Source organism: Daktulosphaira vitifoliae, unplaced genomic scaffold (genome assembly GCF_025091365.1).
Source record: "Daktulosphaira vitifoliae isolate Bord-2020 unplaced genomic scaffold, ASM2509136v1 Scaffold_4, whole genome shotgun sequence".
Classification (NCBI taxonomy): Eukaryota; Metazoa; Arthropoda; class Insecta; order Hemiptera; family Phylloxeridae; genus Daktulosphaira; species Daktulosphaira vitifoliae.
In genome coordinates, this window is record NW_026099575.1 from 39,681,594 (window position 1) to 39,699,210 (window position 17,617).

Below are 17,617 nucleotides of genomic sequence, written 5' to 3' on the forward strand. Positions count from 1 at the left end.
CAAATACCTTTAAAATAATAAGTATTTTATAAATATAATATATTTATAAAATACTGATTAAAATATTATTTTTTTAATTTTGTTAGTTACAAATGTATTTCTATATACTTGTTATAAAATAATTTTTAGCACCATTCTTTATACATTATTTTATAATTTCACGGGCAGAAGCCCTTTTTACAAATAATACAAGTACATAAATTAGGTTATTGTAACATAGAAAGATATATACTAAAAATATGCAAATTAATTATTAAACGTAAAGATAAAAATAAAAAATGAAAATGAATTTAATTATAAAACATAAAGAAACATACAAAAATTAAAATGAAAAGTTAGGGTCAACATTGGCATTAGTCATAAGACGCCTAAGTGGCTCATTTTTTGCATAATTAGTTAGGCAGTGAGGGACAACAAATGGAGCATTATTTCTTGTTGCGCGCTGAGGTACTCTGAAACATATGAGGGACAACAGGCTCGGCGAATCAATATTACCATTCAATAAACCAATTAGGAAATTAATTCCAGCATTGCGCCTACGCGCAGCTAATGAGGATAGGCCAAGCAAATACGAGACAGGGGCATAATCGTGGTTTGGACAGACTATGTTGAGCGAGTAACTGACAAAGCGTAGGAACTTTTGCTGAACTCGCTCAAGCTGTAGCGAGCCCAAGGCAGTATAAGGATCCCACACTACACTACCATATTCTAGAATAGGTCTGACTATAGAACACAAAAGCACTTTAAGTGAAAGTCCTTGCTTGAAATCTTTGGCCAAACGCATAATTAAACCTAACGCTTTAAAAGCTTTACAGCAAACATAATCAATATGAAGCATAGGATCAAGATTATAACTAAACTTAAAGCCTAGATCTGTAATAGAGTTTAACTCACGCGAGATATTTACTGCAGTAATACTATAGTGAAACACAATAGGATGTTTTGTTCTATGATACGTAAAGACCTTGCATTTGGTTAAATTAAGTGACAATCCCATTGAGTTTAACCATTTAGAAAATCTATTGGGGTCATCCTGTAATTTCAAACAGTCATCAGTCGAGCTTACACGCATAAATAGTTTGACGTCGTCGGCAAAACAAAGAAAATGACAATGGTGTAAAACTTTATGCACACAGTTTAAGAATAAGGAAAATAGAATAGGGGACAAGTGACCTCCCTAGGGGACACCAGAAGACGCTAAAAATACACTAGACTTAACGCCGAATACTTTTACCCATTGGTATCGGTCACAAATATAGGAACTAATCCAAGAAAGTAGTGGTTCACCAAAACCATATTGTCTAAGAACAGTAATAAGGGTCGTATGATCCACAGAGTCAAATGCTTTACTGAAATCATTGTATATAACATCTACTTGTAATTGATTTTGGAAAGCATTAAAAATATAGTTGGTGAACACAAGATTACAGGTGTAAGATGAGCAACCAGAGCGAAAGCCATGCTGTTCTTCCATTAAAATGTTATTAACAGGTCTTTGAATTCCATTAAGTATAAGCAATTCAAATATTTTATAGGGCGGTAATTTGAAATAAGACTAGGGGTGCCCGTCTTGAATACCGATGTAATGGAACTAAGTTTTAGCATAGATGGGAATGATCCTTTGTCTAAGGAACGCCTAAATAAGATCCATAGAGGATATGCCAATAATTCCCTTAGTTCATATAAAAATGTACCAGATAAGCCATCTGGACCCACAGAACCAACACCTCGTAAGTTTGATAATTTATGGTAAACATCATCAACACTGAAGTATACGTTGTTAGGAAGGTCAAAGGTGGGAATATCTAGTTGGTCAATTAAGACATTATTTTTCTTAGCACTGTAAACCGAAGAAAATAAGTCAGAAAATAGATTTGCAGACGTAAGCTCATCGGAAGAGCACACGTCGTTGTAGGACAAAATTTTAGGTATATTACAAGATGACCGTTTGCTATTAACATATTTCCAAAATTCATACGGTTTATCTTTGAGTAGTTTTTCAGCATTACTAATGTTGATAATATAATTATAATTATAACAATAATTATACACGGGTGTCAACTTTATTTGTTTAAAGGGCAACGTACTTATTAAACAAGTTTATAATTAAGAAAATGACTGTGAATAATAACTTTTGGACCAATACTTTTGAAGTTATTAGAACTTTAAAATATAATACTGATGGAGAAGCGCAGATGCTGCTATTTTTAAATTAGAATATCTTACAAAGCACTAGTCTAAAATTTGTTGTTTTAAATTTCCTTAATTTAATTTAATTACATTAATTTTTTAAATTACAAATGCTAAAATCGTTTTGTATTTTATAAGTTGATTAACACAATATTTATGCTCTGCATTTATTTCAATTAATGATTTAATAATATACTGTGAATAAAAGTAACAATTTTTTATGATTTGATAATTTAACCATCATTATTTATAAGCTAAAAACAATATTTTGAGATCCACATTTTATTTAACTTACAAGTTTGATCAATTGTTATCAAGTAAAATTAAACTAACACGACCATGTAAAAGTCGTAACAATGTTATTACTGGAAAGGCCAAATAATCAATAAATATAAACGAATATTTTCTTCTTGTTTTTCTTTAATTTTAAGTAATTCTATATACGTTTTATTTAATAATAAAAATGCTTCGAGAGCTGCTATTTTTTTTCGTTTATCCATGTATCTTTATAAATAAATAAATACACTATAATAATTAAAAAAAGTATTTAAGTTAAAAAACACAATCACAATATACACTACAATATTCTCCACTTATTGTCAACACTTAACTCAATACAAAATAACTTAACAAATAGACGAGTAGTCGGAACAGTAATATTTGTGTACTTGTACGAGTTGGCGAATATTCAGTATTTGTCCTATATTCGGCAAATAGACGAGTAATGGGAACCCGACTGTAGAATAATATTTTTTAGAAGTTTTAATATAACAATGAGTGTTTGTTAGTTGGCATAATGTAGCATCTCGCCAACTGGGTCACCAGTTATCCTTTATACGGTTACTATTTAAATAAATAATGATGATAATACTATTAAAAATTATCACAGATAAGCGGTTTATTACAAGCGTTATACTATTTTAGACCGATAATTTTTCAATTATCACACAGTTCTATCGACTCATATTCGAATAACGATCATTGTTGTTTGTGGTCGAGAATTGATTAGTATACCAATACTGTAGTGTAAAGAGTGTAGTATATTCAGCATACGCCCGTGAATATCATTTAAACATTTAACATATTTAATATTGATTTTTATAGACTAAAAATACTTATATTTAAAGTAATCAAATACTTTTAAATTTATTAGTTTATAATAAAAAATCATTTTAAACAAAAATAATTGATTAAATCATAAGTCATTTAGTTTAGCTTCATAATTTTTACCCAAACATAATGACTGGAATAGTGTACGACGATAAATTTGTAGAACATAGATGTTTATGGGACGATAACTATTCGGAAAATCCTAGTCGTTATACATCTATCATAGACCGGTAAGTGTAATCGCATGATAGAACTCTCATAATTAAATTTTTTTAAACATTTATACACAATATCCTCTTAAAAATAATGTGCTTAAGAGAAAAATAATTTCTATTGTCCAGAGTATAATGGATTGATCCCTGATACCTTAATACCGAAACATGACATGTTGTGAATTCATCTGTCACCTAATTTTTTGAATATACAGAGTGTTCAGTAAGTCAGGAAACGGGTTTCCTGACTTACTGAACACTTTGTATAGATAAGCTATGAGAAATTTAAAATACATGAATATTTTCTAATTTTATGTTATCTCTAGTCACCCGCAAAAAGACGCATGACAAAAACATTATATTTTTTCCAATTATGTTTACATGCCGTAAAATTTAGTGAATAGAAATTAACGGTAAATAGATTCAGAGTTAATAGAACAATATTAATATAACAATATTAGATAATTAACGTATATGTGCTCTTTATTATTTCAAACGGGTAATATTTTAAAATTTACTTTTTCAATAAATAAATGGCGCCCATTGGAGGAAATGATATGTCTCCATCTGCAATGTTGTATATTTTCTAAAAATGGTGTATTTAAAGATAATACTAATCTTAAATATTCATAAGACTCGTGTTTTTGAAAATTCTACAATAAATAAGATTATAAATATATACATAATTCCATTAATTATACATTTATCAACTTTTGAAATTACCATTATTTATAACAATATAGTTACAATCTCAGACCCGTAACTATCACCCTGAAATGAACTCTGCAATGAGTTCGAAACGACAACATAAAACTTTTTCTTTTAATAAAATCCTAAGGGAATGGTAAATAGATCATACCCCATTTTTTTTTTATTCAAAAATTCCTCCTAGTACTCCTTTCAAATTGAATAAGAACTAACATTTTCAGTACTTTTTATTCATAACTTTTTTTAGCTATTATTAAAAAAATATATATATTTATTTATTCGTACACAAGTTTAAACCAAATACCGTAAAGAACAATATATGTCATTTTTCTAAAAGAAAAAGGTATAAGTGCAATTTAAAAAATGGTAGCACAGTAAGATCGTGGCATGGCTAGCACCATAGAGTACTCTATGGCTAGCACAAGTATAGATGATATCTGACAGTGATGAAAATCACTATTATAAAAAACGCTTCGATGCAAATCTGTAGATTGTGTTTAATTTTCAGAAATTAATGAATTATTCCAAAAGCAAGGAAGATAATATCTTTTATTAGACAATAGTTGTGATAATTTGACGAATTTTTTAAAAAAGTTAGTTAAGTGAGTGCTGAGAAAAATAAATGAAAGATAAAAAAAACATATAGTTAAGTATTTTAATATGAATAAGAAATTCCTTTTCACAAGGGAGACTACAGTGGTGACGTCCTTGATATTCATTGAAGTTATCAATCTAAATAAGATAAAATTCAAACGAACTTGAATTAATTACCACCTTTTTTTTCTTAATTTTGAAGGCTAAATAAGTTTAAATTTATATTTAATGCAAATTGGGCTCATGTAAATTTTATAAAAATTGTTGGACTACTTATTAAAGCAAACCCTTGTAAGATATATAAAAAAAAATTGAACAGAAACATAACATGTTTATTAACTACGGCAGCCATTTGCACATAGAATCAATAGGTCGTTGGGACAAATTAAAAATTTTTTAACTTAAAGTACCTAACAAAAGCTTTAATTTGACATATATTTAAAACTGAGTATTTCCGGAACATTTTCAGGAAGTTCTACTTTTTACTTGAATTTTTAAAGTTTTTACCCATCCCTGTATAAAGGAAAATGGTCCGATATAAAAAAAAGTTTTTGAATGAAAGAAGTATATATAAAGTATTTATGGAAAAATTAAATTGTATAAATCCATAAATTTTTCACAAGTTATAGCAATTTTAAGTTGAAAAAATAAAGTATGAAATCGAAAATTTTAACACAAAAATGGCAAGTTTTTTAACTAAGGCACATAGATAATAAGTCGTCGGGACAAATTTATTTTTTTGAACTTATTGTACATAACATAAGCTTTATTTTTACATATGTTTGAAACTCAAAGTATTTCCGGAACTTTTTAAAACTTAAATTGAATGTGATAAATTTTTGTGCAAAAGTTATTATTTTAAGTCCCCCATAAGGCCAGGTAAAGAGTCAGATTTTTGAAATATTTATATAAAATAAAATAAAAATATCTATGACTTCAATATAAAAAAAAATTATTTTAATTCGATAATTTTTCAAAAAATTATGGCAGTTTTCAGAAAAAATGTATCAAAATTCGTGGATTTTAAAAATCGTTATTTTTGGGGGATTTCTCCCATTTACATGGAATGAGGGAATTTTTTTTTTTCAATTTTTAAGGGCAATGTCTTCAACTAGATATAATTTGTGATTATTTGACTTATCGTTGAAACAAATCGCATCATTGAGAGCTGAGAAAAGTAGTGTCAGACCCCCAAAAAAAAAATAAATAAATAAACACATATTGGTAATATTTATACCTTTTCAGCTTCACATCGAAGCTAACAAATTAAAATTTTTACATTTAATATGAATTTTTAAATTCATTTCAATTGTTTTCCTAAATAATATTATAATGTTTTTCATAGTTTCGTAAATATGTTTAAAAACATTTTCATAGAAAGTTTCCAGACATAACTATATTTTTTAAAATCCAAGAAAATCAATTTTCCCGCTATCCCTTAGTATCCATAGTAGTTAATATAACATTAACCATTTAATTTCTTCTGAACTTTTATAAACTTAAAATCGTTTTTTTTATTTATTATTTAATTCTCGATAAAGTTTAAGAGAAATACCAAAAATCAAAAGTACTGGATGCTAACATGTCCTATTTTATATATAAAATAGGACATTTTATACATACGTTATAATAGTATCTTAGCAGTCAACTTTTAAACGATAGGTTGCGCCACAATGTATTGTAAATAAATGAAAAAAAAAATATGAAAGTATAACTCCGGTGAGTCTAAATTTCAAAAAGCTAGTTGCTCGCAGAGAGATAAGAATTTTAATTTTTTGTATAAAAAACTTTTGGTAAACCTCTTCTTCATGAATTCACTTTGGTTATACATCTCAGCTGACCATATCTGTATATAAAATTTTTTATTTCTTTGGTACAGGTGTAAGTCATTAGGGTTACTTGATCGATGCATTAAAATAAACACGCGAGAGGCAAAACGTGAAGAAATACTGTCAAAACATTCGGCTGAACATGTTGACTTGTTGAAACAAACTGAAAACTTGAATGAAGAACAATTAGAGCGGTTATCAGCAAACTATGATTCTATCTACTTACATCCTGTAAGCTCATTAATTAATATAGAATTGAAATTGGTGTGGTATACATAGAACTCTTGACTAAAATTGGTCGATACCTCATTTTTAATTATTTCAATACACCTACTTGTGTAATTTATACCTTTTAAGGTAAAACAAAAGTTATCATAAAATAGTCCCAGAAAGTCGCTCAAAATAATCCTGAGATGTCTTTTAAAATTTTTTTATCATTTTAGTTTAAAATTTGACAATAAATAACATTGTCACTAATTTTATTTTATTTTTTTCAAAAAGTTTCATAAATCATATCAAAAAGTTTTTTCATTTATGACAAAGTCCTGAAAATCTTGATACTTTTTAAAAGATATTGACCTAAAGAGTATGCAATGTGATTTAAGTTTGAAACAAAATATTTTATCGTTTTGTTTTATATATATACATTGCTATAAAACTAAAAAATTTAATAACTTATAAGTGCAGATGTGAGAGGCACTAAAAACAACAAAAAGTCGCGAGTCTCCAGCAATCTACTTAGTAACCGGGTTAACGCGTCAGTATTATATCCGCTAGTTGGTGTCTTTAGGAAATTCATAGTTGACAGTTCAGTAATCACAGTTGTTGACATCTAATATTGAAAAAGTATTATTTATCTCATTTAACTTGTACAATAAAACACTTATTGTGTAGAAACTATTCCCAGCACAGATTGAAGCATTTTGCCATCTCTTTAAATTTTTTTGAGTTGAACTTTAGAAATATCAAGTTTTTACTGATCATTACTTTAACGGTTTCTATATTGTTTACATGTCCTAAATAATTTTGTGTTGGATATAATGTCAGTACGACTTTTCGTAATTTCAATATTTTCGATAGATGCACCACTTAAAAATTAAATTGTTTCGGCTTTTTTTGCTTTGACAAAGGCGATAAAAAAAAGAAAATTGCAAATAAAATTGAAAGGTCGTAAATAAAATTTAAAAACAGTCACTAATACAAATCAACAGTGATGTTAAAAGTTTGTTGTTGAAAAATAAAAACAAAAGCCTAATATGTTAGGTTTTCTAGAGATGTAAGAATAAATTGTTAAACCAAAATTTTAATTTTTGTTAACTTTAAAACTTACAGCTTGCTCATTGAATTTGTATAATTTTTTATTTTAACTTTTTACAATATTGACTGAATTATTTAACAAATTTTATTATTGTGTTTTAATTTTCACCAATTTTTATTTTTACTTTATATAATTTCTATTAATTTTAACTTATAGTTTATTTTAAACCCTATTCAGCACACATTTTTCCTACGCGAAATTGTCGTAGACTTGATAAATTAGTTTTCTTCTACCTCACCTTCATCTCAACTACAGGGATCGACAACCCGTAACTTAAATCTTCATTTGACCCGATGTTCCACATCATTTATACATACACCAACAGTCCTTATATCAGCCTATTTACATCCAACCACCTCTTTTTTGGTCTCTCTTTGACCTCTTCTTCTTCTTTTAATGATAATTTCCATAACCTTTCTTACGGTTATGGCTTCCGATTCTTCTATCCTTATATTATGATCAAATCATTTAAGTCTATTTTCTTTCTTCTTATGTACGATTAACACTAGTCCTATACTTCTTCTTACATATTCATTTCTTATCCTATTTTTTCCCTCTACGTTTTTATCAACCTCCGACATAATGACCTTATATAACATAATTGATAACACTATAGTTTTATAGAATTTACTTTTAAGCCACATTCACCCGCACTTAATCTTATGTCTCACATTCTCGTCAATACCACCGTTTTATTTTGTACAAATAATTCTAAATATTTAAAACTTTCAACCTCGCCTATTTCTCGTTTCATCGCTCTCTTGTTCTATATCGTTAAACACATAATCTATATATTCCGCCTTACTTCTACTAATCCTTAATTCCTTACCTCCAAAATCTCCACATATCAAGCTTTTGGTTAAGTTCTTCCCTATTTTCTCCTATCAACTCTATATCATTAGCAAACAATATGTACCACGGTACTTCTCCTTATATTTCATTAGTAATCTCATCTATTACTATAGAAAATATAAAAGGGGTACCACGAAACTTTTCTTCCCCTCTTTTGTTTCTTATCTTCTATTAAAAATATTAAAAAAATCTTTCAACCATCTTATGCTTAGATCGCCTAACATTTTTAACAATTCCACTGAAATTTCATTACTGTTCTACTGTTTTTTTCTTTTTCATCGATATCACAGTATCTTCTATACCACTTCCTCACTAATTAAATCTATTAATCCTTTGTTCCTTAAAATATCTTCTAAAACATATCTTGGATTCTCCTCATTCAGTAATTTTTCAAAATACTCTAACTTTTTGCTTCTTAACACAAACTTTTGTCTTTTATTCAGTCTTCTCTCCTTCTTCTCTTCTATCATAATTTAAATTGATTTTTCTTACTCGTTATATTTCTCTGAACTTACTTATACCATTACTCTTTTCTTCTCATTATTACTAGAGAATATAAGACTTTTACGGAGAGGCGACTAGGTCTTTATATCGTAAATGTTACAACTAAAATTCAAGGAAAGAGTTTTCTACATTTTCACCGCTATCTTGTCATTCGGGGCACTATTTAATAATTTGAGAATAAAATCTAAAATAAAAGGTTATCAAGAATTTTACAATCAAGCCAATAAGTTTTACGTACTTTATAACACAAAATATATATATATATATAAGTAGGTATTTCTAATACTGTATACTTTTCTCTCTCTCTAAATCTACTACTAAAAAATATTATAATTTTTTTTATCTGAATAATTTCAAACAATAGTAAATATCATTATATTAACATATATTCAAATCATCTTATTTTGTGCTAGTTTACTTACAAACAATCTCTTATGGCAGCTGGTAGCTCAATAGATTTAACGAAATCGGTAGTAGAAGGAAACATTCAAAATGGAATGGCAATTATTCGGTAATAATATAACCTATAAAAAAAAGTTTAATGTTAATTATGAGAAAAATTTATTTAATTATTTTAAAGTTTAAATAATTTTTGAACTTTTTATTTCACTTAGTTAATTAATAAATTAAAAAAAAAAATTTAATTGTTTAAAATTTTTAAATTATAACAATTTAAATTATTTAAATAATTTATCAAGTGTGATATGACACTTTTCATTAGACCCCCTGGTCATCATGCTATGAAGTCAGAATATTGTGGTTATTGTTTTTTTAACAACGCAGCAATTGCTGCTCAACATGCTCTAGATTCAAAATCAGTTAATAAAGTACTTATAGTTGACTGGGATATTCATCACGGACAAGCAACACAACAAATGTTTTATAATGACCCCAGGTAAACATAGTAAATTATATTTATCATTATATACAGGGTGTTCAGTAAGTCAGGAAACCCGTTTCCTGACTTACTGAACATCCTGTATGGTGATCAATTTATCAGAAACCACTCGAATACCTCAAAATAAACACAATATTGAAAAAAAAATTTCTTTTTTTTTTAACTACACATATTTCTTAATTTATCTTCTAATAATTCCTTTTTAATATCATCTCTTATAACTTAGTGTATGTTATTTAAATACAAATCTTATTACCAGATTATAAATTAAATTATTTCAGTGTTTGTAACGCATTCTTTAATTGTATAATACTAAATATGATTATGTGTTATTGTTTGGATATTCTTTATACTTATCATTAATTAATTAATTACTCATTTAGAAGCGCAATTATATGCCCCGACAGGGTCATTCACTTATCATGACCACTTAATTAATCGAAAAACATTAATAATCTTTTTGTTTGTCTCATTTATTTCAATGTTTTTCTCAACGTATCAATCATAAAAAAAATGTTATGATCATCCCTTATACCTTATATAAGTGTCAACCTTAATTTCTTAAGAACACAAACACACATAATTTACTATCTTATTTAATAGATAATGATGTAATTAGGAAAATGACTGGTCGATAACAGTTTTTGGATCAGTATTTCAGAAGTTATTGACATATGTGTATGTAGGTGAGAAGAAAAATACGGTTGAGAAATTACCAATGTAAAAAATAGCTGCACCCAATCTTCATCGCAATAACTTTAAATTGATAATAACTTTCAAAATACTGGTCCATAAGTTGTTTACAATCTGTCAATTTCTTAATAAGATCATTATCTAATAAATAAGTAAATTATGTGTGTTGAAATTTGATAAATTAAAATTGATACCCTTATAAGGTATAAAGAATCATTCTAAAAAGAAATTTATAGCTAATAAATCAAAAAATGTACGTAACTAAAAATACTAAAAAGTTTTTCCTCGTTATTGTTGTGTTTATTTTACAAATAATCGAGTAGTTTATGATAAATCAACTATTCTGTATATTATTATACAAATCGTTGTATTGACTGATTTTTTTTTTTTAATTAATAATTTTAAGAGTTTTATATTTTTCTATACATCGTTATGAGTATGGACAATTTTGGCCTAATTTAAGAGAAAGTGATAGTGATTATATTGGTACAAGAAGCGGCAAAGGTTATAATATTAATGTTCCCTTGAACCAAACTGGAATGCAAAATGAAGATTATATGGCAATTGTTCACTACCTACTTATTCCAATAGCATACGAGGTGATGGATATATTTATTATTTGATTAAATAATAAATTATTATTTAAACTATTAAGATATATATTTCATTTCATCTATCTAGTAGAACTAGTTTAATATAGTAGTGTATCCAAGATTTTTAATGGTAAGAGGGACAAAACATTTTTTCTGTACATAGAATACCAACCCAATCAAACGAGTATAAAGAAAACCTCTTATAAAATTGTTTAAAAATATATTATTAATATTATATTTTAATAGAAATTAAAGTGCATTCGGGGTGTTTTTAATAATCTACTTTATTTTGTATTGAAACAAATGATGAAATTGTTTTGTCATCATCTTCTTCTTTTTCCTCACCATTATCTAAACTACTTAGAGTTGGCCACCCTTATCCTAAATTTCCACATGACACGACCTCCTACATCATCACGCACACATAAGCTGTCCTCATATCGCATTCAATAGTATCCCTCCATCTCTTTTTTGATTTTTCTCCATCTCTTCTTCCTTCAACATTTATCCCCATAACTATTTTTACAGTTTGCGATTCCTCCCTCCTCATAATTTGACCAAACTATCTTAATCTATTTTCACATTACATTATTTTACCGTATTATGCTAAATAATATAACATTAGTTACTTAATTCTACAACGAAATTATTAATTCATTAATATCATAGTAATTTAAATACGTTTAAAATTAAATAATTAAGAATGTAATGTATTATTTCTTAATAATTGTTTTAAATTTATGTAACCTAACATCACCAATGAATAAACACTAATAGTAAACGAACACCACTGAAAATTTATTTTAAAAAATGATCTAATTTGATTGCAATGAGTTTTTATTGATATAAGGTGCAATTGAAGTATAAGTCACATGTACTACAATTAAACAAGGAAGGTAGCAAAATATGAGATGCAGACAAAGTGCAAGACACAAGTATTCGAGTAAATTAAATATTAAACAAGTTAGGTAAAGGCGTCAAGAATGAACAAACTAACTCTTGGCGTAAGATTGAAAGTCGGGCAATGACAACCGAGTACTGAGCTGACGTTTAATAATAAATCTTGATGTGCGCATTCGTGATTGCATTCGACTATCCAAAATAGCCAGGTTTAATCGGTTTAAATGAATGCATAGTTGCATATTTTTATTTGATTGTCGAGATAACTTTAATTTAACATTATATTTTCTATAATTATTTAAAAATATTAATTATGTGACACCAAGACAAATACCCATAACTGTTCATTCACTGGAAAATTCAAATTTTCAACATTTATTAATAAATTAATATTTTGTCTTGGTTAATTATAAATATTATTATTATAGAAGATATTCCAGATAATAAATATTTATTATAACTATGAATTTAACATCAAAATATAAATTAATAAATAAATTTAAAAGTTGAAAAACTCCTAAGTGTTTACTCATTGGTAAAGTCACCCTAATAACAAATTAAAACAAAAAAAAATCATATTCCGTTCAAACATTTTTATCTGATTTATTGGTATTATCAATTGTAATCAAATAAAGAATAATATATCTTAAAAAATATATTTTTTTATGCATCTCAAAAGTAAATAAGATTTTTGTTTTTAGTTTTCTCCTGATTTAATAATAGTATCATGTGGTTATGATTCAGCAATCGGAGATCCCAAAGTATGATAGCCTTAGATTACTTTTAATTCCTATAGTTTAATTTACTGATTTCAATCGCTCTACAGGGAGAAATGTGTGTAACTCCTGTATGTTATGCTCACATAATCAGCAAGCTTATGGGACTTGCTCAAGGAAAAATTGTAGGTTTACTTGAGGTAAAATATTTTTTACTTAAGTAATTATTATTATGTTCTGTTTAATCTTTTTGCAATTTTAGGGAGGTTATTTCAATAAAAGTTTAGCTGAAAGTGCAGCTCTAACATTAAGAGCATTATTAAAAGACCCTAATCCTATGCTAGCATTCGAAAAAAATCCAAGTGAATGGTAAATTTTATAAGTAAAATAATAAATTTAATAAATGTTGTCATCTAATAATGTAGTGTTATGAAGTCCATCCATAATGTAATGTATGCTCATAAAAATTATTGGAAATGTCTTGAAAAAATCCCACTGGCAAACAATTTTAAGCCTAATTGGCTTTATACATATAATAATAAAGATAAACCAACAATATTTCCAACAAGAAATATGTACCCACAAAATGTTAACGATATTTTTGATACTACTTTGACAAAAATTATTACTGGTAAGATTATATGATTAAAAGAAAATATTTCAGAGGCGCAAATTGACCCAAAAAACGGGGTTCATTTAACAACTTTTCTGCTAGTTGTACCATTTCCTTATTCTTAAAATCTATTTATTTAATATAAAATAATATTTATTTTCACATAATAATACGTTTTTTTAGAGACTGAACTTACAAATCCGACAATACGATTGGGATTATCTATCCAATACATGCATAATTCTACGGCAGCAACAATAAAAAATAATATGTACCAACACATAATGGCTAAATTTCCAAACATACAAATTATAGAGGTAAAAATAATGTATAAATCTAGGTACATTATGATGACCATTCTTTACATATAAATGTTGTCTTTTTTTCAAAATTTTAGAAGGCTTCTGAAATTTTTTAAAAATAATATCAACAAAATTTGAGCTTCATATTATATGATTAACAGGGCGCACTTTAAGTTCAAAGGTTAAAAAAATGTAAACATTTGTAGTTTTTGATGTATTTTCACCAAGGTTGTTATAAAACATGTTTTAGAACGAAAAAAATTGATTAAAACATAAATAAACATTATAAACATTTAAAATGTCCCATAAGACCAATGTAAATTTTAACATTTTTTAGCACGTTTAAAACGTAACAACTCTTATTTTCGCGCAAATTTTAATTTTTCAAAAAAAGTATATATAAGTCATGTATTTTTTTTTTTTATAGTTTGTTATTTACTAACAAAAATATTAAATTATTGAATAATCATTAGTAATTTTTTAATCTAACCCAACATAAAAAAAAAAAAATTTAATTCACATTTAATTAGAGGCAAAATTATTATTTTATAATAACCAGATTTTGACTGCCTTTCGCTTTCCGAGTTCTAGCATTAATAGCATTACTAGTGATGTTAAATGTAGTAGGTATCATCAACGATATAGATATTTCTATACGATATCAATATCATTAACACATTTGCGATATTTATTTTTATTAGTGTATCGTAATATACGACAAAATAAAATTTCAGTTATTTACATTAATTTTATTATTACTTATATCGAATAGTCATCGGAAGTATAACTATTACCTATGTTTAAAACATGTACATTTTTTTCATATTAATATGTTTACTAACCACTAAATACCTTACCAAGGGACTTTTACCATTTTTTTATACCTTTTTCTGTTGATTAGAGGTTAATTCTGATTTATAAAAGAAACTGGAACCATTAAAATTTTTCCGATTAAGAAGGAGGTTTCCGTCTTATAGGTGGCCCGTTGAAAGGAGATTTTACTATATAATAAAGTATACAATTGTTAACACTTTTATAATAAAATGTTGAAAGTATCACAATGTATTATGTGTACTGTTTTTTTTAGTATTCAATCTGTAGATTGGTCTACAATAAATGTTCTCTACATAATCCTGGTCTTGCACTTTATTCTTAAGTCAGTAGTACAAATCGATTTTCGCATCTTTGATTACTTAACTTATAAAACACGTTCTTGGTCAGCCTCTTCCACGTTTCCCTTCTATCATACCTTTCAGTATAATGTTATGGAGTTCTTCGTTGTGTCTTAGCATATGACTTATCATCTTTATCTTAAATTACTTAATTTCTGTCAATTTCTCTAGTTTTCATCACATTTTTAAAGCTTCTAGAATGGTTTCATTTTTTTTGTTCAACGTCCTTGTTTCACTGCCAGATAATGCTATACTCCATACATATGTTTTAATTAAACGTTTTTCTGTTCTTAGATCTAAATTTTTCTTAAAAAAAGTATTGTCAATAAAATTTCACTACAATTTTTTAATGGTATTACAATATAAAATTTGCTGTAAAAATATCAGTATTGAATGTTTTATAACAATTGTAAATTTTTGGGGAAAAATTTCTATATTGTGGAGATTAATTTTTTAAAACTATGACACTTTTAACTTTAACTAGAAACGATTTGTGTTCTCTTAACGTATTGTTGAACAAAATTTATTCGATAGAAGTTAAACAATTTGGTCTACTGATATTAAAAAATCACAGCAGTGTAAAACCAATATCTTCTCAAATGCGCATCAAAGCTAAAAAGTATACATATGGTTTATAGACAAAAGAAGCTCATTCGGAAGAACAATTTTTTGTTAAGAAATACTTTTCTAGGATTTTCGAGCCAAATACAAGCAATAAATTATCAGAAAACGACCTTAAAATATTGGAAAATGATTTTTATACAATAAGATGTCTTTTACGAGTAAATGTTCCATAACCTAGCGAATTTATAGATCAATAATACAATGAATTATGCATTTTTAGATTATAAACTTATTGCATAGAAATGAAGTAAAATCAGCAATATACATTCCAATATTTGGTAGTGCAAGCTTATACAAAAAAATTAATTCAAATATTATGTATCATATTACTTCAATAGGAGCGATATATGCTCATAAAATTTGTAATATCAAGAGGTATCAGATTATAATACTTTTAATTTTTATTTTATTTTAGCTAATTAACTATTTTGTTTTAAATTAATTGTAGAATTATGATCGTAGAATGGAATGGCAATCAGTTAGAAGGAATAGATCACAAAAATAAAACTATATTCCCTATAATTATTCACAAGGCTTTAAATTTTGATAATTCTAATTCATATATAAATAAAAGTCAAATCAAAATCGCTTGGCCAAAAGTAAGGATTAATATGTAATGAAGATAGCACTCGATAAATTAAATGAATTTTCTTAGGAAAATATGAATGAAATGGAGTTGATTGCATTGATGCACTATGTAATATTACCATTTGCTTATGATCAAAACCCACAGTTAATAATTATGACACTAAATCTTAGTTCCGACGAAAAAAAATATAGTAAGAAATAAATGTTATTAATTGAGAAATTTATGATTAATAAGTATAAATTACATTATTTACAGAAATAAATATTACTCCCGATATGTATAGTCATTTAGTTCATTGGTTTAGTTTATTAGCTAATGGACATCTAATTTTAATGGAACATAATGATAAATTGAATTCAAAATTCAGGAATATGTGCATTGCTGAATGTACTAAAGCAATGCTTAATTATCCTTTGAACATGATTAATTCAAAAAAATCTATTAATGCAGAGTTAGTCGAAATAATTAAGTCTACAATAAGAATTTATTAATAAAAAAAATAAAATCTATGTAATACATATACTTTTTTTTAAAATTATTTAGTAAATAATTAAACATAATCATTATTGGAAAATTTGTTAGAATCTCAATTTTTCTACACATTCTAGAATAGCTGAAATAAATTGTATTCAACAAATGTAAAATCAAATTGATAAATAGCATTTTTTTTTTTTATTTGATCACATATTTTTTATAAAACCTATATTATGGCATAAAATACATCTTTTAATTATAGAAACACTTCGATTTCTTTTATTTATGCTCTAGGTGACTTTTAACGTAATAAAGTATTTCATAAAATTGTTATATTAAGAAAAAGGCAACACAAAAATATACTAAATATATAATTGTTACATAAAATATATTTTTAAACATAAAAAAATTGCATGGTTACAAAAAAATTTTCTATTGTAATTAAATTAAATGAATAAGCGTACAGATAAGTAATAAAAAACGGTAGCACAGTTGGGTCGCGGCATAGTAGAGACATTGCATAGTAGGGTCCAGTATAGATTTAATCTGACAGTGATTAAAATCACTATCATAAGAAACGCTTCGATGCAAATCTGTAGATAGTGTTTAATTTTAAAAAATTGATGGATAATTGCAAAAGCAACATCAACTTCTATTAAAATAAAATACAAAACCCATAATTATCATACAAAAATAGTATATTTTTCAATATGGTAGCCATTTGCG

At 26.6% G+C, this 17,617-nt stretch overlaps 2 protein-coding genes across 2 annotated transcripts; one reads left to right on the plus strand and one right to left on the minus strand.

The window, feature by feature from the left end:
• Window positions 1-322: 322 nt before the first annotated feature.
• On the minus strand, window positions 323-1,072 carry LOC126905062 (uncharacterized). Its single transcript, XM_050684454.1, has one exon. The coding sequence runs from the start codon at window positions 1,070-1,072 to the stop codon at window positions 323-325; it is 750 nt and encodes a 249-aa protein (XP_050540411.1).
• Window positions 1,073-3,175: 2,103 nt separating this feature from the next.
• LOC126904368 (histone deacetylase 6-like) lies at window positions 3,176-17,074 on the plus strand. The gene is made up of 15 exons (XM_050683362.1): window positions 3,176-3,530; window positions 6,694-6,874; window positions 9,731-9,828; window positions 10,039-10,212; window positions 11,315-11,507; window positions 13,103-13,162; window positions 13,228-13,317; window positions 13,380-13,486; window positions 13,543-13,748; window positions 13,914-14,047; window positions 15,843-15,986; window positions 16,049-16,203; window positions 16,277-16,427; window positions 16,484-16,607; window positions 16,673-17,074. The coding sequence occupies exons 1-15, from the start codon at window positions 3,430-3,432 to the stop codon at window positions 16,906-16,908; spliced, it is 2,154 nt and encodes a 717-aa protein (XP_050539319.1). The 5' UTR covers window positions 3,176-3,429; the 3' UTR covers window positions 16,909-17,074.
• The last annotated feature ends 543 nt before the right edge of the window (window positions 17,075-17,617 follow it).

Excerpts from the sequence above, each read along its gene's own strand:
- LOC126904368 (XM_050683362.1), top strand. The coding sequence starts at position 3,430 with ATGACTGGAATAGTGTACGACGATAAATTTGTAGAACATAGATGTTTA. Across the intron at positions 13,318-13,379 it reads AAATTGTAGGTTTACTTGAG|GGAGGTTATTTCAATAAAAG; the intron begins GTAAAATATTTT and ends TTGCAATTTTAG. Across the intron at positions 16,608-16,672 it reads TTCCGACGAAAAAAAATATA|AAATAAATATTACTCCCGAT; the intron begins GTAAGAAATAAA and ends CATTATTTACAG.
- LOC126905062 (XM_050684454.1), bottom strand. The coding sequence starts at position 1,072 with ATGCGTGTAAGCTCGACTGATGACTGTTTGAAATTACAGGATGACCCC.